The sequence below is a fragment of the Rousettus aegyptiacus genome, unplaced genomic scaffold, assembly GCF_014176215.1.
Source record: "Rousettus aegyptiacus isolate mRouAeg1 unplaced genomic scaffold, mRouAeg1.p scaffold_m13_p_6, whole genome shotgun sequence".
NCBI classification, from domain to species: Eukaryota; Metazoa; Chordata; class Mammalia; order Chiroptera; family Pteropodidae; genus Rousettus; species Rousettus aegyptiacus.
The window spans coordinates 12834729-12862634 of NW_023416309.1; the positions used below are offsets into that span (position 1 = coordinate 12834729).

Consider the following 27906-nt stretch of genomic DNA (forward strand, 5'->3'; position numbering starts at 1 on the left):
AGAAAGATGTTTGAAAGACAATCACTAAATTGTTAACAACTGTTATGTCTGAATGACGGAATTTCTTTGGATATTTTACATATGGGAATATGCTGAGGATGGTATCAGTAACCATGAGATCAGAGCATTGCAAATAAAGATATTATAATTGGGGTCCTCAAACTTTTTGGTTCTAGGACCCCTATAATACTCTTAAAGTTGAGGACCCAAAATAGCTTTTATGAGTTATATTTATCAATATTTACTGTATTAGAAATTAAAAACTTAAAAATATTTCTTAATAAACCAATTGCATTTTAACATAGTTTTATGAAAAATAATGATAAATTCCAAACAAAAATATTAGTGAAGAGTGGCGTTTACATTTTTGGATATATCTTTAATGTCTGGTTTAATAAAAGATAGCTGGATTTTCATATCTGCTTCAGTATTCAATCCATTGCTATATCACACATTATGTGGTCTCTGGAAAACCCTACAGAAATAGAGTTGAAAGGCAACTTATGTCTTAGCATTATTGTAAAATAGTTTTAATTTCACAGAAGAGTCTTGGAGACATCCAACGAATGGGTCCACACTTTGAAAACTGCTATATTAAAGGAAGGCTATAGTTGTCACTATGCTGGATGGTTGACCTGCTCCCTCTGGATAAGCAGTAAACACAAGAAAATGTCAGTTCTGCTACACTCACAGCTGTGTGTAATGGGATAGGCCAGTAAAGAGTTAATGCTCTGCATCTGGGAAAGTAAAGATAACAAACAGTGCTTAGATGAAAATAAGCTGGCCAACAAGATTTTAGACACCTCTAGGCAGATACAGTGTACCTGCACTGATCCCATTATGTAATAGTAGCTTTGAATTAATAACCCCAACCTATGATTGCTTTGTTGTTATAGCAAACAGAAGTAAAGTATGGTATAAACACAGTGGACAAAGTGGAATAGCTGAGGTCTGACGTGGGAGAACAGAGATCTCTAAAGTACAGACAGACTGATCTCCACATTAGAATCCTTGTAAATTAAAACCAAATTATAAACCCAATCCAAGATGGATGGAGATCTGAAGTCTGCCTGCATGGCAGTTGCCCCTGTCTGGAAAACACACACACACACACACACACACACACACACACACACACAGTTTGCATGGCAGTTACTTATTTCTGGAACGAACACGTACACACACACACACACAGACACACACACACAGACACACACAGTCTGCATGGCAGTTACCTATTTCTGGAACGAACATGTACACACACACACACACACACACAGTCTGCAGCCCTCTCTACCATGAAAGGCATGATTTAGCCAATTTTTTCAGAAACAAATTAATAGGCCAATGATCCTGTCTCCTACTAGCCTTAAAGAGTTTTGAAGACTTAAAAGAATCCAGACACAAGTGTTGTAAACACCATTTTCCTCCTTAATCAGAAGGCACAGTTTTCTCTATTGCAGAGAATTTACTACAACAGTTTGGTAACAGGATATTTTTATCCTTTTCCGCATGGTGCTAAACCCTGACATTAAAATACCTTTATATTTGACTAATCTTTAAAAGTAAAAAGTCTGAGAGAATAATCCCTCGGAAATAAGGTTTATATTCTATCCCCCAAAGAATTCTTTTAATGATATTTCCATTACACTAATATAGACAGGAGTTTGTCCCACAATGGCTTGTGGGCCAAATCTAGCTAGCAGTCTATTTTTGTAAATAAAGTTTTATTGGAACATAGTCACACCCATTTGTTTCTGTATTGTTACATATGACTGCTTTCACATTATAGAGGCAGAGCTGAGCAAATGTAACTGAGGCTGCATGTCCTGCTTTCCTATTTGGCTTTTTACGGAAAGTTTCTGACTCCTGATCCAGACAGATAGCCCATTAGAACTGAAAGATACATTAGAGATTTTCTAGTAAGTCCTTTCATTTTATAGTCGAATAAAATGAAGCCAGAAAATGGAAAAAGCAGTACACTGAACACACACAGAAGACAAGTGGAAACTTCCTAACACATGGGATTCCCTCTTTGCTGTTTTCTAGCCTGCTCATTCTATACTAGGAATGCTCTGCCTAAAGCAAGAGTCCTGCCGAGTCTCTTAAAAGCCACATATGGTCTTGGCACAGAAATTGTTTTTTCAACACCTGGGTAACCAGGCTGTGCAGGTCCCAGGAGTGCAGCAGTGCCCTCAGCATCAGCTCTAGCCAACCCCTGAGGAGTTAGATTTGAGAGCGAGCTACTTTCAAGGCCCTGCCTCATTAGTCCCTGCTGCCACCAATCTAGCTCAGGGAAAATTGATCCTTCCCACATGCCTGCTGCACCAACGCCAGTCTTGGGGAAAGTGGTTTTGTTCATGGAGGATTTGTTAATTAAGTCATCACTGTACTAATGAAACCCTAGAGCTTCAGCCACTAGTAGTCTATGCTACTTTAGGGTAGCTAAATTTGTACAGTTAATTAAAAGGAGTATGTCCTTTTAAAAACTGATAATTCTTAAAGATTTTAAAATGAGATATGGAAAACATAGTATTTATCATCTTACCCCTTAAGTTATCACTCTTGCTATTATTATTATAATGGCAGGCAATTATACATTTTGATTTTTTATACTTACAGAAAAGTCCTCAAATTTTAAGTAATCAAGTTTCACAAAATGAATAAAACCCTTGTGTCGGTTTATTTTTCATCTAACATAATATATATAGTCTCAAACTGCTGCATTATTTTTAATGATAGCATCAAATAGATAATATACTTTACCAATTATGTTAAGGTTGCTTTTAATTTTTATTATTATATATAAACATGCCATTGAATATCTTCACATGCAGTTGCTCCCACATTTCTGATTTAGATTAATTTCTAAGAAGTGAAAATAGTATATAAGAGGGTATGAATATTTTCACCTATTTGTACTCTAGCAATATCATAAGGGCATCTGATTCACCACACCCCGTCAAATAACGATTCTTTTAAAAGATTTTCCTACATCACATATCCTAATATGAAAATTTTAATTAAAATCTCTATGTTTTTTAACATATTTAGATTCTACCTATAGAATTAGTTTTTAATAAGAGAGTTCACATTGGTTTTAACCACGGCCAGGATGACATTGTCAGAAAGCCATTAATAGCCTGTTTCTAAAAGAAAAGCTCGTTAATAAAAGCAAAAGTGTACAAAGGCAAAAAAAATTATTAAAAATATTTATTATGACCTGGGGCAGCTTAGATATTGATCTTTCCACATCTCTCATAAGGAAAAAATATTCAAACTATGTGGTATTAATATTATAAAAGCTGCTTTACAGCCAGTTTAACAACCAGTCCACGGATAGCAACTCTCAAGAAAAATAATCACTCAGAATCAGCACAGATTCACAAACACACATACACAAATATGTATTTTAATAAAGTGTACTACCTTAAGGCTAGTTAAAATCACTACACTCAATTCATCACAATTCAGTTAGTCTAGGTTGCTTTGAGTTGTATATACATATTTAAAAATGACTAGCTTTTTAAAAATATGGATAATAGTGCAGAGCTCTAAATATTATACCTGTCCATTCTAAGATTAAATTCATCTTTTTATTAACAGCTCTACAGAGGCATGATTGACATAGAATAAAAAGCATGTATTTAAAGACTACGATTTGATAAATTTGAATACATATACATCCATGAAGCCATCATCACAATCAAGATAATGAAGATATCCATTACTTCTAAAAATTTCCTCGTGCTTCTTAGTAAGCTCCCACCTCTTCCTGCTTCTCAGTGTCCAGGCAAACATTCATCTGGATCTACAGTATCAAAGTTTGTTTTGGATTTCTAACCGATTATTCTGTAATGATTCAAGTAATATTGTCTACTCTCTGTGAGTTTTAGCTACATAAGATGATATGTAATTTGAACAACAGAAGTTACTGTCAAGAAAAATTTCTGAGCTACAGATTCATTGGACCAACAGCAGCTTCAAGTATTCTGCTAAGTGCCAGTCTTCTGTGGAGATTGCCAGCCTTGTCATACATTAACACATAATTACAGACTTCCAGCATTAGCTGATAATTGGTGGTTCTTGAAACAACAGTATTTTAAAACAAATGAAAGAGGAATTAATTTGATTATTTAGAACCAAATATTTGGAACATTCATAGCAATTCTGTTTCTTCTTCAGTTATCCTATATGTATTTACATTTTTTCTTCTGAGTTAAAAAATACATTAATTCAGGTTATTTTTCTACTCTTTTACACTTTGTAATTCTGAAAAAACTGTGCCAATAGCTAATAATCAATTCTAGGTTGCTGGCTAGCTTTAAGAATCTTTTGATGAGCATTTGATATTCAGAATAGCAATGATGCAACACATTTAATGTTATCTTCACAAATAAATAAAAAAGACCTCCTAGGTATTTTATGTCCACTCAGATGAAAAATATCTATAGGCTACATAATTCTTAATATGGAGTTTCCATTTCTTTGCATTATCATTCTTTTAGTCACTTAAATACAAAACCTTAGAATTATTTGTCTTCCTATAGTTACTAAATCCTATTAAACTTTCTTTTATGTCTTTTACCTTTAGTGATGTGATCTTTCGAACTTCTTGTACATATACTCAGCTTGCACATGTTGACATACTGAACCACGTCCCCCAAAGCACAATGCTCAACTTTTCTTGCTTATGCCTTTGCACATGCTATTTCTCCTACTGAGAATGTTCTTTGCTTTCTTTGCTTTGAAAGCTTCAAACCCATCTAATGTTAAATCTTGTATAAAGTACTTTTTAGGCTCCTGCATACAATTACTTGCCCTTTCGTCTTGGGTCCTTAACACCTCAAACATTCATGTATTATAGCTCTTATTATAACGAATTGTGATTATTTCTTTACAAACGTATTTCATATCTTGTGAGATCTTTAAATATAGAGACTCTACATAGGCAGTACCTTACTCAGTGCCTGGACCATAGTAGGTCCTGAATCCCAATATATGGGATAAATAATTCTTTTTAATCAGCTTTCTACCATTCTAATTTAAATCCCTATTGGTACATATCTAAATTGTTGCTAACAACTCCTGTATCAAGAACATCTTAAGTCAACATCTGTGTCACCTGGGTTAAGTTATTTTAGTCCCTGCTGGTTTTACTTTCCTGACTTACCTATTTAACCAAACCACTATATCTCCTTCCAAGACTATTAACCTAATTTACTATAATCTAATTTATCACAGCTTGGCTTATGAACTATAGAAATAGCATACAAGGTCAACACACAGAACCTTTTTGGTTGGCATAACTGATCTGGAGAAAAATTACCATCCCTAAAGTGTTTATTTAATATTTATATTTTTCAGTAAGATAAAATTCAGAATAATTTGAAGGAAAAAGTAGCTATGCTTTGAAGCTGAATTAAGACCACCAAATACATACTAATACATGGACAGCTGAGTTGCAAACAGATCCCAGATTAAATATCAGTACTGTCAATGGTGACAAATGCCTCTATGCTTTGTAGATAAATTTACAAGTGGCATGCTGGGTTGGGTTCTTGCTATCACGTGTTAAAGAAACTTAATGACTTCTTTTATGATATACTTCCTATAAGGACATACCAAGAATCAGGTTTCTAAAAGTTTATGGCAGCCAATTGTTTGGTTAAGGTTAAAAAAATAATATATATACACATACATACATATATATGTATATATACATGAATTTCTCTTTCTCTTTTTCCAACTGTTCTTTGTACTTACAAAACACCCAATAAAAGAAATCTGTATCAATATCTTTTATAGAGCAATATAAAAATAGAAATTGATAAACCTGAGGTCATTTTAAAAGAAAGCTTTTTGATTACCCTTTATGTCAAATTCTCAAAGCAGATAGAGTCAAGGCTCTAAAAATCTTAGATCTAAATGGATTTGCTATGAGAGCTTAAGGTCTAAATGCTTAACAGATCCCAGAATAGCTGACTGCAAAACTATGTTTATTTGATCATAACAATTAGTACTGTTGATCTTTCACAGTAATCATACTACAATCTCTAATTTATAGTAGAAATAAAATGGTAAATCTTACTGCAAGACACAGAAAGTTAAGGCAATAGTTTACTTTCTAGGACTCATGGGCATATTCAGATTAACCAGCCTCTTACAGAAATGTAAACCTTGCTAGGGATTCATATAATTGTTCCAGGGAACTAGACCATTTTTTCCAGGCCTCTATTAATTGTTCCTCATCCATACTTTCTTAAGACCTAGAAACTCTCTAGATATTTAAAAAACATCAAGAAGAAACAAGTCAATTTTTTTTTAAATTAATTAAGCTAATTGGGGTAACATTGGTTAATACGATTATATAATTTTCAGGTGAACAATATCATTTGACATCTGTATATTCTATTGTGTGTTTACCACCCAAAGTCCAGTTTCCCTCAGCTACCATATGTCTGATCTCCTTTACCCACTTCACCCTGCCCCTAACCTCTATATTTGACATCCTTTACCCCATTTACCTCTCCCCTCCTTTCTCACCCCACTAGTAACCACTAGTCTATAGTCCATGTCCATGAGTCTCTGTTTGTTTATCTTGCTCATTTGTTGCTTTTAGGTTTATATTCAACTTTTTCTGTCTGCCTTATTTCACTCAGCATGATTATCTCGAGGTCCATCCATATTGTTGCAAATGGCAGTAATTCATCTCTTCTTATGGCTGAGTAATATTCCATTGTATATATGTACCACAGCTTCTTTAGCCAATCATCTATCGTAGGACACTTAGGTTGCTTCCATATCCTGGCCACTGTGAATAGTACTGCTATGAAGATTGGTGTGCAAATATCTTTTTGGATATAAGTTTTCAAGTCTTTAGGAAAAATACCCAGTAGAAGGATTGCTGGCTCATATGGTAGATCAATTCTTAGTTTTTTGAGGAACCTCCATACTGTTTTCCATAGTGGCTGTACCAATTTGCAGTCCCACCAGCAGTGTATGAGGGTTCCTTTTTCTCCATATCCTCTCCAACACTTGTTACTATTTGTCCTGTTGATTATAGCTATTTGACAGGTGTGAGATGGTATCTCATTGTGGTTTTGATTGGCATTTCCCTAATAGCTAGCAATGCTGAGCATCTTTTCATATATTTGTTGGCCATTTGTATGTCCTCTAGGGAGAAGTGTCTGTTCAAGTCCTCTGCCCATTTTTGATGGGATCATTTGTGTTTTGTTGTTATTGAGTCATATGAGTTCTTTGTATATTTTGGATATTAGGTCCTTATCGGAGATGTTGCTTGCAAATATATATTCCCATTTGAATAGTTGTCTCTTTGCCCTGTTGACGATTTCTTTTGCTGAGCAGAAACTTTTTAGTTCGATGTAGTCCCATTGATTTATTTTAGCTTTTACTTTCCTTGCTTTTGAGGTCAAATTCATAAAATCCTCTTTAAGTTCAAGGTCCTTAAGTTTAGTTTCTATGTTGTCTTCTATACGTTTTATTGTTTCAGGTCTTATATTTAGGTCCTTAATCCATTTTGAGTTAATTTTGGTGTGTGATGATAGACAACAGTCTAGTTTCATTCTTTTGCAAGTGGCTTTCCAGTCTTCCCAGCACTATTTATTGAAGAGGCTTTCTTTCTCCACTGAATGTTTTTGGCTTCTTTGTCGAAAACTATTTGCCCATATAAATATAGGTTTACTTCTGGACTCTTGATTCTGTTCCACTGGTCCATGTGTCTGTTTTGTTGACAATATCATGCCATTTTGATTATTGTCACTTTGTAGTATAATTTGAAAATGGGAAGAATGATGCCTTCAGTCTTGTTCTTTTTTTCTCAGGATAGCTTTGGCAATTCAGGGTCTTTTGTGCTTCCATACAAGTCTGATGATTTTTTGTTCTATTTCTTAAAAAAAAAATGTCAATGAGATTTTGATGGGGATTGCATTAAATTTTTATAATGCTTTAAGTAATATGGTCATTTTAACTATGTTGATTCTTCCAATCCAAGAACACAAAATATCTTTCCATTTCTTTGTATCTTCTTTGATTTCTCTTAATAGAGTCATATAGTTTTCATTACATAGGTCCTTTACTTGTTTCATTAAATTTATTCCTAGGTATTTTATTCTTTTTGTTGCAATTGCAAAAGGAATTATTTTTTCCACTGCTTTTTCTGATGCTTCATTATTAGAGTATAGAAACAGTATGGATTTTTGAATATTGATTTTGTATCCAGAAACTTTACTGTATTTGCTTATTGTTTCTAGTAGTGTTCTTTAGGGTTTTCTATATAGAGAATCATGTTATCTGCAAACAGTGACAGTTTGACTTCACTGTTTCCTGTTTGGATGACTTTTATATCTTTCTCTTGTCCGATTGCACCTGCTAGGACTTCCAATGTTATATTGAATAACAGTGGTGATAGTGGACAGACTTGCTTTGTTCCTGATCTGAGAGGGAAGGAGGAATAGGCCAATTTTAAAACAGTTCCTTTATTAAACTGGAATCATAGAACAGAGTTCTATAGAAAATTCAATCACAAAGATTTATGTGAGAATTTTCATAAAAATCCACTTTGATTCATAGAAATTAGTCATATTACACATTGTATAAATGTAAACTCTTCAGTGAAGACATATTACTACTGCTCTAAATTTTAGGTGACTTAACTGTCCATTTTTAATTCCTACATTAGGAGTAGTCCCTGGAAATAGAGACATTTCTTTGTTACCTGTTGCTTCTATGTGGATTTAAAAATGGGGTAAATATAGTTTATTTTAAACATTTTGAACTTCCATTATCAGAATTTCTATCATTTTATCAACAGCTATCATAATCTCTTAATTTAGTATCAGCTGTAAATTTTATTAATGGGTTATTAATCTTTCTCTTTAAGGCAAATAAAAAAATAAATAAATAAAAAGGCTTACTAAGTAAGAGCCAGTAGTCTGTCCAGCAGCAGTTCTTTTAGAAAGCACTTTAGCATAAAGTTTCTCCATGATTGAATTCATTAGCCTTTTGCATTAGTTTTTATCTTTAAACCAAAGCAATCTTTATTAATTTTCTAAGGCATTTTCCCTAGTGCTTTTACCACATTTTATATATAGCTCTTTTTGTCCACAATTTTTCTAACCCTATCAAATTTGTCTTACTCTAACCTCATGGGATTGTTCATTGCTGATATTGTTTTTAGAAGGATTATTGCAGCAGCTTTAATTCTTTGGCATTTAATTAAAAAAAACCCTTTATCTTTACTATTTGTTGATCTCCCTGAAACAAGCTCTGTAAACAAAACAGAAGTGCAGGTCTTTTCTTTTATGGAATTATAATAAACTGACCACAAAATGTTTTGTAGTCCAAATGATCTCTTCCTTCTCTGCACGTACTTTTAGCACTTAATTAGGTACTACCCATCATAGCATTCAAAGGCTTATCACAACCTACCATTTCATGCTTACCCACACCACTCTCCCTGATATTTGACATTCTTTGTAATATGACAGATCACATCTTTAAGGCCTCTCTGCCTTTTGATCGTATTCCACTAACTTACATTCCTTTGTAATCTCAATTTGCCAAGATCATAGTATCCTTCAAAGCCTAGTTCAAACATCACTTTTTTTGTGAAACTTTTCTCAACTTCTTGTTCCTTCTGTTCTATAAAAATTACTTCATAAACATCATATACCACTCACAAATATCATATACCACTATATTAGTGAATTATGTCTCTTCTACATTTCAGGAAAAGGAGTTTTTTGTCTTATTTATCTTTATACCACAATTCTTGACACATGGTAGGTACTCCATAAAACCATACTGATTTGAATTTATTTGTACTGTTAGCGTCTTGCTCTCCATCTTGTCCTGCTTGAGATGGTCCTGCTTGAGACTAGAGATCCTTAGACTTCTTTAAATTCAATATTACCTGGTATATTCTTAGAACACAATAAAAAATTTTGAGTTGGAAGAAATGTTACAAACACAGTCTAAAACCTCGACCAATGTAAGAATTCATTTTACCAAATGCCTTTGTTTAAATATCCGTAATGATTAGCACAACCATGTGGACTGGTTTGCCCAAGACAGTCCTAGTATAATTGATGGCATCCCCTTTCAGTCTCAAAAGTATCTGGGTTTTGATGATAAGTTTTATGGTCATCCCACTAATGAAAAACTGCTTACTTCTTCACGAGTATTAGATAGCCAAACAGCTCTAATTATTGCATCTTTTGAATTCTAAACCATGTAAATATATTGTCTATTCACAAAACATTTAAAAAATTTTCTCCTTTGTTATAGGTGGGTAAAAGGTGGTGTTCTAGAACTAAAGGAAATGATTATGAGTACAGGCAAAATTTATTATGATAAATGAATAGATGGCTAAGTGTAAAATTATTAAATTGACAAAAAAGTAGGACATGTTCTTAAGACTTTAGATTGTTTATTAAACCAGAAAATTTCTAAACATAAAAACTTAAAATAGGTTAACAAAAGCAGAAAGAACCTAAATAAACTTTATGTGCCAAGATTAAATACAGGGTAGGGGGATTCCTCAGGAATGCTGGCTTCTGTTGGGCTACTTTAAAAATCAATGAGTCAAAAATGATGTGAGCTTCTAAAGAAGTTTAATTAGGATAAACCATCTTGGCTAAGGCTTAAAAGGAATAAGCAAGAGGAGTAAGTATTCATTTAAGTACAGGTTTTAATATTCAATGGGCAAGCATTTTGTTCCTTTTAACCAAGTAAAATTTTGCTATTCAATTATCTGAATCAGACTTTTCTGCTACATTTCCAAAGATTTTTATCTAAGTTGAAAATCTGCATGCAGCGTTTCAGCCAAAGTAAAAATTTGCCACTAAGTTGTAATGCTCTGAAAAATTAATTGTAAAGTCTAATTAAATTTCAGAAGAATTACTCCTGCATACAAACAATTATTTTGAAAAACATTAGTTAATATACTTCTTAGATAAATACCCATTTGTATCATATTTTCAAGAGCTTTCAATTATAAAAATTGATTAACTAGAGTTTTAAAAGAAGAGGGATACATTCTCTAAGAACTATTTAAGTTAATGTGTGTTTGTATGTATATATGTGTGTATGTATATATGTCTGTCTAAATAAATGTGCAGATAAATCTAGCTATAATCTAGATATCCATTCCCATATACAAAATGAGTTTATAAGATATGTATACAAACCTCCACATCAGATTGTTTTCCCACTTGAATGAATTCTAACTTAAGTCTTAGAACTGGAGATGGTTTGGCAGAAACTCTGAGAAATACAGTTAACCAAGTATGAACTAGATCATATATGGACGTTTTCTTGGATCAGGGGGCCTCTAGATGTATTCTACAAGATTTATCCCACTACAGTCTATTGGTATTGGTCTTATGGTTAAATGGAATGAGAAAGAAGATACTGATACTTTAAATATACATTCTGAGATAAGTCAAGGTTTTCCAGCCTTAGCACTATTGATAATTTTAGCCAGATAATTCTTTGTTGTGGGTGACTGTCCTGTGCATTATAGGATGTGTAGTAGCCATCTCTGGCCTCTATCCATTAGAAGCAAGTGGAATTCCCCCACGTTCCACCATCTACCCAGTTGTGACAACCAAAAGTGAGGGTAAAAATTGCTGCTGGTTGAGAACTGCTGTTGTAAGTAAATGAAGCGACATGTATAAAACAGATTAAACTAGACTGGGATTAAAGAGGCAGGGTTCTAATCCAGCTGTTTTTATCTCTAATGTTGGGAAATTGGAGAAATTACCTAATCTAACCTTCCTCCAAGTGGGTTATGGAGGGTAGCATTGCTAAATTGCTAAGAACCTCATATAATAAAGAGATGAGCCCACTTAACTTTATTGGGCCACATATTTCTCTATTTTGTAATAAAAAATATTGACTAGGAACTTAAATTTAGGCTCTAATGCCATAGCTTAACAAACCAACTAAAAATCCCTTCTTACGCCATAAACAATAAAAGCGGCAAAAATAAAAATATTTTTAAAAATAAATTAAGGTATGAGAGAATTGCCAGTGTAGCCAAGACCTGATGGGACAAGATTCCTGAGAGAAAAGAACCTTAAAGGGTTAGGGTGATATTCCATAAATTTTCTCCTCAGGGCATTTACAAATTCTTGGTGCTGGGTTAAAGGCTGAGGAGCTAGACAATGGATTCTTACTAAGTAGCAGAGAAGCCAAGAGAGCTTTTGGCAGTCTCCAGGGCTTGTGAAACAAAAATTTGAGTTTGGGCCTACCAATGCAGTCAGAATTTAGGTGTCATAATCCTGAAGAGAAGAGGAACACAGTGCAGGAAGCCTTACACTCAGGAGTTTACCTCTTTGAGGTAACTTGTCAAATTTGTAAGGTAGCAGGATAAGAGACTAAGACACTAAGCAGAAGACCTCTAAAAGGCACAGTAGTGTTTTTGGTAGTTGTATGGTATCACTAAGGAACCCACCAAAGAGAACACCCAGGATTTCAGGAGAGCAATAACATAGGAGTGGGAACAAATTAGAAGTAGATTGAGCCTTACGAAATTGTGACCCAAGCTTGAGTTGGCTCAGTCCTTGATCTATCTTTATACTAGCTGCCTTCTACAAGTAGACAATATCACCAAAGAAACGCTATAATTTATAATGAACAATGCTTTGCATTTAATAAAAAATTACCTGGCAAACCTAAAAATAACACCAAAAGAAAAGAAGACAAAAGAGATTCACAGATGACTGAGATATTATAGTTCTGAACATGCAATTTATTATTATTGCAATTAACATGTTAAAAAAATGACCGAGTAGAGGATTGTATTATAGAACCATGATCAATAAAAAGAGAATCAAATAACTTAGAAAATGAAAAATATGATTACTGAAATAAAGAACTCAATAGATGTGTTAAAATGCAGGCTGGGCAAAGCAGGAAAGAAAGGATTAGTGAACTAACTGCCAGGTCAGTGCAAAACATTATCAGCTGAAGCTTGAGAGAAAAAAAGAATGAAAAATACAAAAGTGTATAAAAGACATATGGGACACAAGAAAAAGGCCTAAAATACATATAATTGGTCTCAATTGGAAAGATGAATGTAATACCTAAAGAGATAATGACTGAGAATATTTTGAAACTGGAGTCATCAACTGTAGATTTAAGAAGCACTAAAAACTTCAGAAGGATAAATAAAAGGAAAACCAGAACCAAGTACAGAATTAAAGTCAAGGAAAATTCTAAAAAGCAGTCAGAGAAAATGGAAATATTGTATTCAAAGGAACAAGAATAAGATTAACAGCTGACTTCTCAACAAATAAAAGAGAATCCAAAAGATAATAAAAGGTCATCTTTAAGAATATAGCTCTCAATGTAGAGTTCTATACTCATTGAAAGGCAAAATAAAAACATTTAAAAAACAAACAAACAAACAAGAGAATTCCCACACTGAGTGAAAGACTAAAGGAAGCTGTTTCGGCAGAAGAAAAATTACAAAATATCTCACAATTAATTATTCGATGAAACAGGGAAATTCAGGAAAAAAGAAAAACAATGGAAAGAATAAATTCAAATGCTCAAAATAATAATAACATTTTGTCATTATAAGGCATTAAAATATATGTAGAATTTTGGTGACTGACAAAAATAATACAAAAGGTTGGAAGGCTTAAATTCCAGAATTACGTTTTAAGATCTTACTATTGCATGAGAATTGGAAAAAGTTGTAGTTTATATTTGACTTTAATATTAAGAATTTATTTTGTAATATTTAGGGCAAATATTAAAAAGATATACAATTACCGAGCTAATATAGAAGGAAATGAGAATAAAACACATTCTATTAATCAAAAAGAAGCTGGAAAAAAAAGAGAAAAAAAGAAAAACATGTGAGACACAGAATTAAAAAAGTAAGATGGAAGGCATAAAACTAATTATGAGAAATATTTATTAAACATAAATGAATGCCAACTAAAAAATAAAGACTGTTAGAATAAATTTAAAAACAAAAACTACATGCCAATTACAAAAAAAAAATCTTAAATTTAAGAATATAAGAAGGTTGAAAGTATAGAGTTGAATAAAGATACACCATGCAAACACTAACCAATAGAAAGTTGGTACAGTTATACTAATAGAAACAATAGATATTTAGGCAAGAAGCATTATTAGAGGTAAAGGATATCTCACAATGATAAAAGGTTCAATCCATATGAATTCTAAACTTATATACATGTGCTAAGATAGCTTCAAAATATATAAAGCAAAAGTTGACAGACCAAAAGGAGAATATGAAAATCCCAATCACAGCCAGACACTTTAATAAACCTCTCTCAACAACCGATATTACAAGCAGACAAAAACTAAACAAGAGTCTAAGTGATCTGGACAACAAACTTAACTGCATATACAAAGACCATATTTAAGAATGTCAGCATATACATTCTTTTCAAATGCATAAAGAACATGTATAAAATTGACCATACAGTGTGCAAGAAGACAAAACTTCAACAAATTTTGAAGAACTAAAATCATTCAGCATGTTCGAATACAATGGAATTAAACCAAAAATTAAAAACAAATAAGAAAATCTCCAGATATTTGGAAATTCAGCAAAACTTATGGATTAAAAATGAAATGACAAAATTAGAAAATATTTTAAACTGAAAATAACTTAAAAATTTTAAGACAACAAAAGTTGCAAATTAAACAACAGAAAAGAGAAGAAAATAGTAAATATCAGAAATTTAAAAAAATATATATAAACATACAATAGAGAAAATCAACAAAAGCAGAGTTGGTTTTTTATAAGACTAATAAAATTGATAAACCTGTGGCTCTCAGATCTGCCATGTGGAGCATTACTGACTGATGGCCCCAGCTGTGCTCTGAATCTACCACTGTGTTCACGCTGAAGCTATGAGCACAGAAGAGATACTATGAAGATCTATTCCTGGGAGATGTGGGCTCCTTTGGGCAACTTTGCTTGATGGGCAACTTTGGCTTGAGGATTTCCCACTGGCCTTGTCAAATTTTAACTATATTGCAATCTAAGCCTCTTACTGCCCAACCTTCTTTCCTCCCCTCTCTACATCATAGGGGTCAGACCTGTACTGCAATTTAACAGATCTCCTTTTCTTCTCTGGCTCTCACCCTATTTTCCCTCACAGGTGTTTCCTTCAGTAAATCTGAATGTCTAACCTCATCTTGGCATCTACTTGTTGGAAAATCCAAACTAAACTAAACCTCTAGGAAGAGTCATCAAGGAAAAGAGAAAGAGCACAAATATAATCCCCAAATCAGGAATTTAAAAAGAAACATCACTACAGATCTTAACAGTAATTAGAAAGATGAAAATATTATAAATAACTTTATTCTAATAAATTTGAATATTTAGATAAATTAGAAAAATACAACTTATCAAAACTGGTATAGGAAGAAATAGAAAAAACAACATTGCTATTCAATTAAAGAAGCTGAATCTGTAATGAAAAACTATCCAATAAAGTATTTGCTAAGCCCAGATATTCTGATGAGAGAGCTCTTTCAAATATTTACATAGAAATAACATCAATTTTATAAAACTCTTCTATAAATGAAAAAGGCACTTTCTAATTCACTTTATAAGGTCATCATAATGTTCCTACCCAAACTAACAAGGATATTACAGAAAGGAAAATTACAGACATAGTCTCATAAACAACATGTAAAAATTTAAAACAAAATATAACCCAAACCGGGCCAATATATCATGACTATAGTGGGATTATATGAAAAACGCAGAGGTGGTTTGCCACTGCAAAATCAAGCTGTAATTCACACATTAGAAGAAAAAAGGGAAGAAAGTCATATAGTAATCTTAATAGATGCAGAAACTATTTGATAAAATTCAATACTCTTTGATGATTAAAAAATCTTAACAACAACAAAAGTCTTAGCAAACTATGACTGGAAGGAAACTCCCTTAATCTGATAATGTGTTTACAAATAGACTAGTAAACATTGTCCTTTTTGATGAAATACTGAAGGTTTTTCACCTGAGATTGGGAATGAGACACAGATGCTCACTATAACCATTTTAATGCTGCTCATATTCAGTGTGCTTTACTGTGCTAGTTAGTACAGTAAAAAAAGAAAAAATATTGGAAAAGACATGAAACTCATTATTCACAGATGATAGTGTTATATACATAGAAAATTCAAAAGAATCAAGACACATTATTATAATTAATTAGTGTAAACAAGGTCATTATAAAAAAATCTATATACCAATAAAAAACAAACAGAAACTGAAATCTAAAAGGATGCCATTTAAAACTGGATAGCATCAAAAACAAATAATTAGGAATCTTTCTCTTTCTCTCTCAACACACAGACACACACACACACAGACACACACACACACACACACACACACACATGACCATTACACTGAAAACAATAAACATTTTGAGAAAAATTAAAGACCATCTAAATTGATAAAGAGAAATGCTCTATGGATTGAAAGACACAATATTGTAAAGATGTCATTTCTCTCCAAATTGATTTTCAGATTCAATATAACCTGAATAAAAATTTTAGTAAGGATTAAAACAAATTTTTTAATTTTTTAAAAAGCTCATTCTAGAATTTATGTAGAAATGCAAAGGGCCAAGAAGAGCCAAGAGAATCTTGAAGAACAAAATTGGAAGACCATACCAGGTAAAAAGGCTGATTATAAACTAAGTAATTAAAAGAACGTAAACTGATACAAGGATAAAGAGAAGATTGGGATAGAAAGTCTAGAAAAAGACTCACTAATTAAGGTCATCTGAAATGTGACAAAGGTGTCAATTTAGTGCAGTTAGGGAAAAAATCTTCCTTGTAATAAATGATGATGGGTCAGTTGATTAGTGATATGGGAAAAAATGAATCATGCCTTTTATCCCACACCATATATAAAAATTAATTTTAATTAAATATGAACTGTGGATCTAGAGGAAAAGAGTAAAAAATAAAAAAGTTTTGGGAAAAAAGAACAAATAGGAAAATATTTTCATGAGCTTGGGATATGCAAAGATTTTCTTTAAGAGAACACAAAAAGTACTTCCCATAAGGGGAAAATATCATAAATTAAACTATATTAAAATTAAGAGCTTTTATTTATCATAAGATACCATGATGAGTGAAAAGGAAAGCTACAGAGTAGGAGAGTATATTTGCATTACATTTTTCTAACAAAAGACTTGTAAGCAGACTGTAAAAAGAATACAAATCAATAAGACAATGTAATATGGGCAAAAGAGTTCAAAAGGTTCTTCACAAAAGATGTTCAAGTGTTAATAAGCGGATGAAAAGGTGCCCCACTTCATTGTAAGAGAAAAATTCCAATTATAATCACTATGAAAGTCTAGTAAATAATTACCAGGATGGCAAAAATGTAAAAGATGAATAGTAGCAAATGCTGGTGAAGATGTGGAACAATAAAAGCCATTCTATATGCCGCTGGTGGGAGTAAAAATTAATACCATCACTTTAGAAAACTGGAATTCTTCTGTATCACTACTATAGCGGTGGCTACAAGATCTTATGCATCTGTCAAAACACACAGAACTCAACATTGTAAAGAGTGAATTTTACTTATTAAAAAAAACAACTTAGATAAAAAGAAACAAAAATGGAATACGAGCTCTAACAAATTAACCTAATTGTATTACAAATGAATAATATAACCATACTGAAGGAGATGAAATGAAAGAACTAACCTAAAGTTACTTTGGATAACAGTATTTGACTAGACATTATAGGGCTAAAGACAAAAAGAGCTATAAACAAACACTGTACTCTAGTAAAAAAATGTGCTTCTCACAAGGGCATGGATAAACAAGTAAAAAATAAAAAAATACTTTAGGGTGAAATAAACAAGTAAATATATTTTAGGTAATTAGAGCCAGAATGGTCAATGTCAGAGGAAGAAGTTGTAAGTAAGGAAAGGGAGAAGGCTAGAATGAACACTGTGTTGTTAGATTGGAATCAAAGGTATCAGTTTGACCTCATAGAATTTATATATATAAACAGATAGCTATAGAAATAAATATAGATGGGTATGTATCCATGGGCTATTATACATACATATGTTGCCAATCTATTTGCTAAGAGGGTCTAGAAGTAATGATACTCAAGAGCGATGAGCATTTCTAGAACTCAGACCTGGGTGTCTAAATAACATTTGCCAGTATAAGAAACATGGGTTATTTGAAGAAGTGGTTGATTGTAGGACTAAAGCAGGGAAAATACAAGAGCCTAGAGAATTCTGTATTGTCAAAAAGATAATGCTCAAAAAAGGATGGGGACAGAGAAAGAAAAAAGTCTATATACTGGGTGATTCTATTTCAAAAAAAGTAAAAATTAATTGTTAGCAGAAGAAGCCAAAATAATGGTTACTTTTGGTGGGAATAATGATTAGGAAAGGAGCACAAGAGGTGGCTTTAAAGTGCAAGAAGTGTTCCATTTCTCGATATGGTGGTAGTGACAAAGGTGTATTCACCTAATAAATAGTTGTGCCAATTCTGTATGCATATCATACATCAAAACAAAGTACACAAGATATATTATATTTTGATTATGGTGGTTGTTCATTGTTACCAAGTAAAATGTGTGTGCATTTTACTTTATGTAATCCATACCTCAATAAATCTAACTTAAAGGTCCTCTCAGAAATACTATTACAGGGCTAACATTTGCCTAGTGTAGGCTGTATTCCATTTTGCTTTCTAGTTTTGATAGAAAGGTGGGAGTTGAAAAAAATCTCATTTCTTGACAGACGTGAGATCACTAAACCATACAAACCATGCCCCCTAGATATTATTTTGTTAGGCATATGACAGTTTCACATATGTTTCAAATAATAATCTAAATTATTTTTGACTCCTCGGCTAAATAAATAACACTGTCTTTTGCAGTTACAAAAATCTAAAAATGTAACATGAATTAATAATTAATTAGGGTTGTTTACATTCATAGTTAAGAAATATATATTCTTTAAAATCTCATCTGGTAAGAACTTTTCTCTATGAATGCCATACACAAACATTCTAAAAGTATGCTACTTGATTTGTTCTATCCACACCATCACAAACCTATGCCAACAAGATCATCATTTGAAGTTGGTTTGGACATAGTAGAGAAAATATTTTCAAAATGATTTATAATAACATTTTGTAACAGTAGGAATTGTGATGATGTGTAGACACTCTTCTACAGGCTGCTGAGATTGTTTTCCATTATAGTTTGCATTTCCTATTGCATTTTCTGATAGGCTTTATGCCTATCAGAATTGCAAACCACACTGACCTTATCTTGTAGAGTAATGGACAGCACAGCAACTTAACTAGCAAATGGGGTGACAAATTTCTTTTAGGATTTAGGAACATAAGGACAAGTAATTTCAATAACCCTATTTACTTGTAATGAAATGACAAAGGGCACTATGATGTGACTATCATAAATAATAAGCTCCTCAAAGGCAGGAGACTATTTAAAGTAATACATAGATTACCTGTCATAGTGGATGGGTTCTTGATACTTTGTGATTGAATGAGAAAGACAAGCATTCACCAAGGCTTGTCTTGTTGAAGTAACAGATGCTTAGTTGCTAAAAGGTTCTGCTTCCATCATATCACAGGATCACAAAAGTTGAGGAAACATTATCAGATCGCCTAATCCAATGGTTTTCAAAGTGAGAGGTGAAGAATAGGCAGAACTGCTCCTAAGGGAGCTTTTTTTCAACAAATACACAACCTTACACATGTTTTCCCCTAGACTCCACCACCCCCATTCTCACACATCTTGAGGGTGTGTATCTGAACACTCTTCACAGAGATGTATCAGATTGAGGGGAAGGTGTTGTAGGGCTGTATTTATCAAAAGCTCACTAGGTGATTCTGATATAATTGTACCAGTTTTCCAGTTGAAAACCTCTGACCTAATCTATTTTCTCCCTTTGAGCAAAATTACAACTCAAATAGCTCAGAAAGAATTCTGAAAGTATTCAGAAAAGTCTACAATTTATTCTCCAATGGACCTCTTTCATTTTCTCCTAAGAACCACTGTTTGAAATGTATTATTTTCAATTTAGAATAAAATTCTTATTGTTTTTCTGGTTGTTAGTGTACAAACTAACGACAGAAACTAGGAGAAATATAAACCTTCTATAAAAACATATGTATATATATGTGTATATGTTTATGTACGTGTATTTTTTCAGTACAATATTTAATATAATAAGATGTAGACATAGATATGATTTCCTTGACCCTTCTCTCATCAGACCTAACAAGTTTATTCAACATTTATTAAAAGGATCAAAATGAACAGAATCATATTTTCTTTCTTGTCCTTTACTCCCAGACTCTTACTTTTATTACTTTCTAGAGGGTCCTCCCATAACCCCCAAAGACTTGGAGTTCATTTAGTCTGCAAGCAATGAAACAATGATATGTGACAAAACCACTGGGTTCGATAGATACAGAGGACGCATACCCAACTGAGAAACAGCGACGGTCAAAAAAATAGGGTAAGTAGAAAAGACTTAAGATTCACAGGCAACTTAGAGTAGAGAAAGTCAAAGAATTACATTTATAAAATAAGAGAAAGTGGTTTATAGATACCATATCACGAAAGAAGAAATGTCTCTAGAATTAAATATCAAGGAACCCGATTTTGTTGTATTATTGCTAAATGCCACAAATTTAGCATTGATCATTTAGAAATACTCTACAGTGTGAGGTTTAAGGGACAATGATTCCTAATTAGTGTTTTAATAAGTGTGCTAGCACTGCCTTGTGTTATTCTGGAATGTCACTTATGGTAAATTAAGGGACCCCTTTTTCCATTAGTATTTTAATGCTAGAAGATGGAAAAAAGCTGATCCATATTCAAGAGGAAAGAAGGAAAAACAATAACAAATTGGCATCTCTTCTGTGGATTGCCCCACAGGCCAAGCATTTTTATGTTCTTAATCATTATTAAATGACTTAACATGACACCCAGAGCCTGGCGAATGATTGCATCCTGACATGAGAACGAATTACAAATGAAATGAAAGATCAAGCCGTATTAGAGGATTGCCTCTGGGAAATGAAAATCTTTAATTCTCTTTTATTATTGACATTTATTTGGCTGCCATGAATAACAACATAGCAAAGAGATTCAGCTATGCTTGTGCACTGAATAGCTTATCCCAGGGCTCAAAACTGCATTAACATTTATCATGTTTGCTTTTGTAGCTGACACCACCGAACAGATTCTCTATCCATCTTGTATTTATCATGCATTGCAGATATAGTGCATCCTCTAATTTAAGTTCATTTTCATACAGTAGAAACAGCAAAGATTAGCTAGTGTCTTTCCTCAAATAAATTCCTGCTGATTAGCATTCCTAAGAATGGTTTAATACATTTAATAAAGAAGAAAATGAGTTGATAAGGAAATTCAGTCACAGGAAGGGAAGGCTAATTTTACAGGTTTCAATTTTGCGAAATTTGTGCAAATTCACAGTGAAGACACTGGTACAATATGTATATCTAGAATAAAGCCTGAAAATAAAAGCCTCCATAAAGAGCAACTGAACAGCATTTTATGACTCTGAAGGCAGTATGACAGTTTCTATAAGATAAGAAGTCTGGATGTTTTTCACTTTTTCAAATGGCGTTCATTGCTAAGACAGGAATAGGGCACAGACTATAGTAATTGTATTATAGGAAGACAGCAATTCAGATATTTATCAATGCAGGGATATCTTTTCATGACTTATTTATTTTCTCTCTTGTACAAATTAACATGTTGGCTTTCGCTGTCACACAATAAAAGCATTGTATAGTACCTGGTGCCTGTTCTCACATGATCCTCTTTGACTGGATTGCCCTCCTCTCTTTAAATCTTTCCTAGAATTCAAGGCTTAGCAAGGATATCAATATATCTTTGGAAACCCACTTATCTCTGAATCTTATTTGAAAAGTTAATTTTTACTTTTCTGTCTTTCTGTTTCTTATACTTCTAATTATGGAAAGATTTTTAAACATATACATAAGTGGAGGTAATAGCATAATGACCAACCCCCATCTATCCATCACCCAGTTTCTACAATTATTAATTCGTGATGAATCTCATTTCATCTGTAACCCCACTTCACTGTTTGCCACTCACTGAATTATTTTGAGACAAATGTTTTTTGAAGTAAATCTCTGAATCTTGCTTTTGACAATTCTAAAAAAGTTGGGATGAATTAATTCTGGGGTACCTACTTTCCAAAATTTGACAATAATTTCTCCTTTGACACTTTTCAGGCTTATATATTTAATTCAACAAAAATTAACTATAACAGCTTCTGTCAAGCTTTATTGATTTCCTTCTCTGGGTCAATACAACCCATGCAATCTATACCGATAACTAAGAAGTATAATTATATTTCTTTTCATTCATATATCGATGTATATTAATTTTATTTCCAAGTTAGATTTTTAAGGCTCATACCTGAAATTTTAGCAGAGTATTGAATAAACACAAAGATAATAATTGCTGTTTATAATAATTATTAATTAACTGATTGATTGGTTTTTATCTTAATGGTTCAGGCAGAATTAAAAGGTTTGTATTTTGGCTTTAACAGTAGGTAACATCATATTGACAATATTAATCACTTTAATCTATAAAATATTTGTTGACCAGATGAAATTCCTATGACTATGAGTGCTATAAAATAGATGGCTAAAAAAAACTGAAGTGAGGTTTCTTCTTCAAATTTAAAACTGAGGAAGTAACTTACTTCTGGATTTTATTTGTTCATAGCTGGACAAATTCATTTTATTTGAGCATAGGTATTTGGTAATTAAAATTTATTTTTTTCATAAAAGACATTTCTAGATTGACAATATCTCCAAAATATTAAAGTAAATAAGTTAAATCAAAGTAAATTTACTCAACTGAATTTTCATAAATCATCTTCTTGAAAATGAAATTTTTTTGCTAAGATAGAAGGTAGATATATTTATTAAAATAAAAAACTATAAAAGGTACATTTTCACAGAAATAGAGCAAACAATCCTAAATTTTATAGGGAGCCACAAAAGACCTCGAATAGCCAAGCAATCTTGAGAAAAAAGAACAAGTCTGGAAGTTTCATACTTTCTTGTTTCAAACAATATTATAAAGATATAGTAATCAAAACAGTATGGTAATGGCATAAAAATAAACATAGAGATCAATCGAATAGACTAGAAAGCCTGGAAATAAACCCACACCATTTTGGTCAATAAATTTATGACAAAGGATCCACAAATATACAGTGGGGAAAGAACAGTCTCTTCAACAAATGGTGTTGGGTAAACTGGACAGCCACATGCAAAAGAATGAAACTGGACTACTATTTTACAATATACACAACGACTACCTTAAAATAGATTAAAGCCTTAAAAGTAAGACCTGAAACCATAAAACTTCAAGAAGAAAACAGGGTTAGTAAGTTCCTTGACATTGGTTTGGCAATGAATATTTTTTTTTGGATTTGAAACCAAAAGCAAAGGCCACAAAAGCAAAAACAAATAAGTGAGACTACAATAAACTAAAAACCACTTCTGTACAGCAAGGGAAACCACCAACAAAACAAAAAGGCAACCTATGGAATAGAAGAAAATATTTGCAAATCATGGATCTGATATATAAAGAACTCATACAACTCGATAGCAAAAAAATAAACAATCCAGTTAAAAAATAGACAGGGCATCTCAATAGACATCTGTCCAAAAAAGATATATAAATGGCCAACAGGTATGTGAAAAGGTACTCAATACAAACCAAAACCACGATGATATATCACCTCATACCTGCTGGATTGGCTGTTAGCAAAAAGATAAGAATTAAGTGTTGACGAGGACATGGAGAAAAGGGAACCCTGTGCATTGTTGGTGGAAATGTAATTTGGTGCACCAAATATGGAAAACAGTATGGAATTTCCTCGACAAATTAAAAATAAAACTACCATATGATCCAGCAATTCCACTTTGGATATTTACTTGAAGGAAATGAAAACACTAACTCAAAATGATATCTGCACTCTCATGTTCATTGCAGCATTACTTATAACAGCCAAAACGTGGAAACGACTTAAGTGGTCCATTTGATGGGTGAAGGGCTAAAAAAAAATGTAGCATATATATAAAATGAACAATCATTCAACCATAAAAAAGAAGGAAATACTGCCATTTGGAAAATAGGGATAGACAGTGAGGGCATTATGCTAAGTGATATAAGTCAGATGGAAAGAGACGAATAATGTATGATCTCACTTGCACGTGGAATCTAAAAAAAACCCCAAACTCATAGATGCAGAGAACAAATTGGTGGTTGTGTGTGTGTGTGTGTGTATGTGTGTATGTGTAAAATAAATGAAAAATAAATGGTAAAAATGGTAAAATAAATGGTAAAAAAAATACCTTGTTTTGAATGAATTATAATAGAAAGAATATAGAATTGTTATAAATGATTAATCTGCACATTGTTTGCAAATGTACCTGTAGCCATTATAGTGTCATCACTCCCTTGGGTGAAAATCACGACTCGCTGCCTCTTCAAGTTCACCTTTGGCAAAGCTTGTGTCTTTTTGGCTATCTCTTTAACGTCTTCAGTCTATTAATAGAAAGGAGAAAAAAAATCTCAAAACCAGTACAATAAGGCAAAGCTTTATTAGTACATTCAGGATTAGCCTCTTAGGTGCAAAATAACAGAGGCTTGAACATCTATTAAGAGCTATTATTTAAAAATTTTAACCACACACAAAAGTAAATAGAATAGTACAATAACCTCTCAGGAGCCTACCATCAAACTGTAACCATTTTAAATTTATGATAAATCTTATTTCATCTGTATCTTCATCCATGCACCTTTCATATTATTCTGAAGCAAATCCCAGATATTATATAATGTCATCTGTAAATCTGAAAGATAACAACTTAAACATAACCATATAACTATCATAATTTTAAAAATAAATATTAATTCCTTAATATCAGCAAATATCTAGTCAGTTTTCGATTTTCCAATAAAAGATTTGTAAAAAGAATACTGAATTATTTTAAATGTTTACAGAGCATAATTATACTGACTCTGGAAATAACACAGTTGTAATGTCAAATTTTTCGAAGAAGTAAAATGAAAGAGATGCTAACCATTTTCTACAGACTTAATTTATTTTAAAAGCTAAAGTTTAAAAAATTACAAATTAATTCTAGAAGACCAAATGCTATTATTCACATTAGGTGTATGAAGTGACCACTAAGTTTTACATCATAAATGTTATTGACTTGAAATCTAACTCTTAAGCTAATGGTAGGAATTTTAGAATTATGTTTTCAATAATTTTAGATAATTTAAAAATCCACATATGACTTCAGTGGGCTTCTAAAACTGCCCATGGTTTTACTCGTTAGTACTCTATCATTGTGCAATGCATCAGTTATGGAGAAACACGTACCAGAGGGGAAATGTATCTGAGTGGCATAAAGCAAATTAATTAGGATATATAGGACAGAAAAATTTTGTTAAGTCAGACAAGTCATAACAGTTACAAACAGCATCAGAAACCATGACAATTTTAAAGGTATGACAATCTTTAGTGAAATACCTTTATGCTGTTTGTTCTCTAAATACTTAAGAAATCACAGATGATACATGAAGCTGAGCTTCTATTACACCTAACATGATATAATTCCAGGGGGGTGTTGTTTCTGAAAAGAATAGCCTCTTGTGGTAGGACAATGCTGCTGACCTTTCAAACATGCTGACTGTTCCACTTTTGGTTGCTTATTTTAAAACAGAACTAAGCTTGAACTCAGATAAGATGAGAAAAGAAATTCCCTCAGTTTTGGGGATAGACTATTTCAAATGACCTGTTAAAAAAAAAAAAACGAAAGAAAAGAAAAATCCAAATGACTAGTAACAGCCGAAAGGATAAAAAAAATGCCATATTAACAATGTATTCACTCTCTCAAATTAATGTATATATTTAATTAAGATGACTCACATGTATTCTCCCAACCTCCTTACAACATATATTTTTACTACTGTAAGATTTTTGCTTATGACTGAGTACAGTTCATATTTAATAAAGATAAGAGGCAAACTCCAGGAATAGATTCACTTTATCAACTTGGGAGCAGCACCTTACACATGTACTGGACATTTTTTAAAATAGAAGTCTTTCTTCGACGTAGTATGAGAAATAAATTAAGAATGAGGTTCCACGATTGCCTTCTACCGATCCTGTGCAAAGATATATTTTTTCATGGAGCTTTGGTAACCTAATCAAAGAAAACTTTCTTATGTCTCAAATCTTATAAAACTGGCGATTCAAGATTGAAATAAACTTTCCAAATATAAAACATAAATCCTTATAGATGGTTACATTTTATTCTATTTGTATCTATATCTAGTTCATACAAAACCCCTCTGTTATTTTGGGGTAACCAGCAGTGAGCACCAAATCTAAATATCTTACTCTGCCTTGAGAAGCCATTGCTTGCCCTCAGTTGTTGATCCTCATCTAGTATAAAACTTTTCTTAAAACCTCAATTTTTTCTTCCCAAAGCTACTTATTTCTAGTTTTGTAATCACTCCCTCCCTCCCACTAATAGATTCTTCCCCCTTATACTTGCGCTAACCTATCTTAAAAGAATAGTGAAATTAGTAGAGATTTAGGGTATGATATACTTGGATTTGTGTACCTCGAGCAGGTAAATAAACCTTTCTGAGGCTCCATTTCCTCACATACAATACGAAGAAAATATGGTAAAAGATACTGGAGAGAAATAAACTAAAATTAGTGGGCAAAAGTTTGAAGACAATAAGGATATTTGCATAGTCTCAAAGTACCACCCCCTAAAATATTTATTCATTACACAAGGAAAAGTAGTTATGTCATAGTGGAGAAAGTTGACAGATATCACTTTACTTTGGTGATCAAATTTAGTGATGTTAAAATTAGTGGGCAAACAGGATATTTGAATAGTCTCAAAATATGGTGATATTTTAACTTTAACATTTATAAAATACTTCGTAGTTTATAAAACCTTATTCCACATTTCATTAATTCATTTAATATTCACACATTGTATCCAAAATAGAAAACAGTAACTTTATAGAGGATAAACTACAAACACCATCTTAACTCAGTGATCAAGGTCAACATCACCAACAATAAGACACCGGGACATCATATACATCCCTAATATGATGCATTGAGAAGGGCACAGCACTTCTGTGGTATTTCCAGCAAAAATGCATAACCTCAACTTAATTATGAGAAAATATCAGACAAACCCCAGTTGAGGGACATTCTACAAAATGACTGACAAGTACACTTGATCACTATGCCTTGGTTATGTAAGATGTTAAGATTAGGAGAAGTGAAGTGAAAAGTATCTGGGAACTTTGTACTATTTTTGCAAATTTTCTAAGTCTAAAATTTTTCAAAATAAAGAGTTAAAAATAATTGTGAGGGTGAAAGAGAATAAAGCAAGTGAAAAAGGTTAATGTAATATTTAGCACATGCTAAGTACTTAATAAATATTAATTTCTTTCCTCTACTGAAAATCATTTTAATACTCTCCAAAACTTTCACATCCTGAGTTCTCCCTCAAATCTCCAGAAAGGGGCCTCAAGAGCTTTAAGTATTGAGAATTCAATTATGGTCTATAATAAGGGGGATAAAAAGGACATGGGGGAGAAGTAGAAGCTATGAGCCATGTATATAGCCCTAAAGTGCTTATTAAATCCTAACTTCTCTAGTCAGTGAATATTATTACTATATGCCTATTTTATAGATGCAGAAACCAAGAGCCATGTATATAGCTCTAAAGTACTCATTAAATCTCA

General features: G+C 32.5%; 1 protein-coding gene across 5 annotated transcripts in view; it reads right to left on the reverse strand.

Moving 5' to 3' along the window:
* ADK (adenosine kinase) overlaps positions 1 to 27906 on the reverse strand; it is a 448271-nt gene that overhangs the window by 44845 nt on the left and 375520 nt on the right. For all 5 annotated transcript variants that reach the window (XM_016130815.2, XM_016130816.2, XM_016130820.2 and 2 more), the window contains one exon: positions 24549 to 24663. In XM_016130815.2, coding sequence (XP_015986301.1) covers positions 24549 to 24663 — 115 coding nt within the window. The remainder of the gene's footprint in view (positions 1 to 24548; positions 24664 to 27906) is intronic.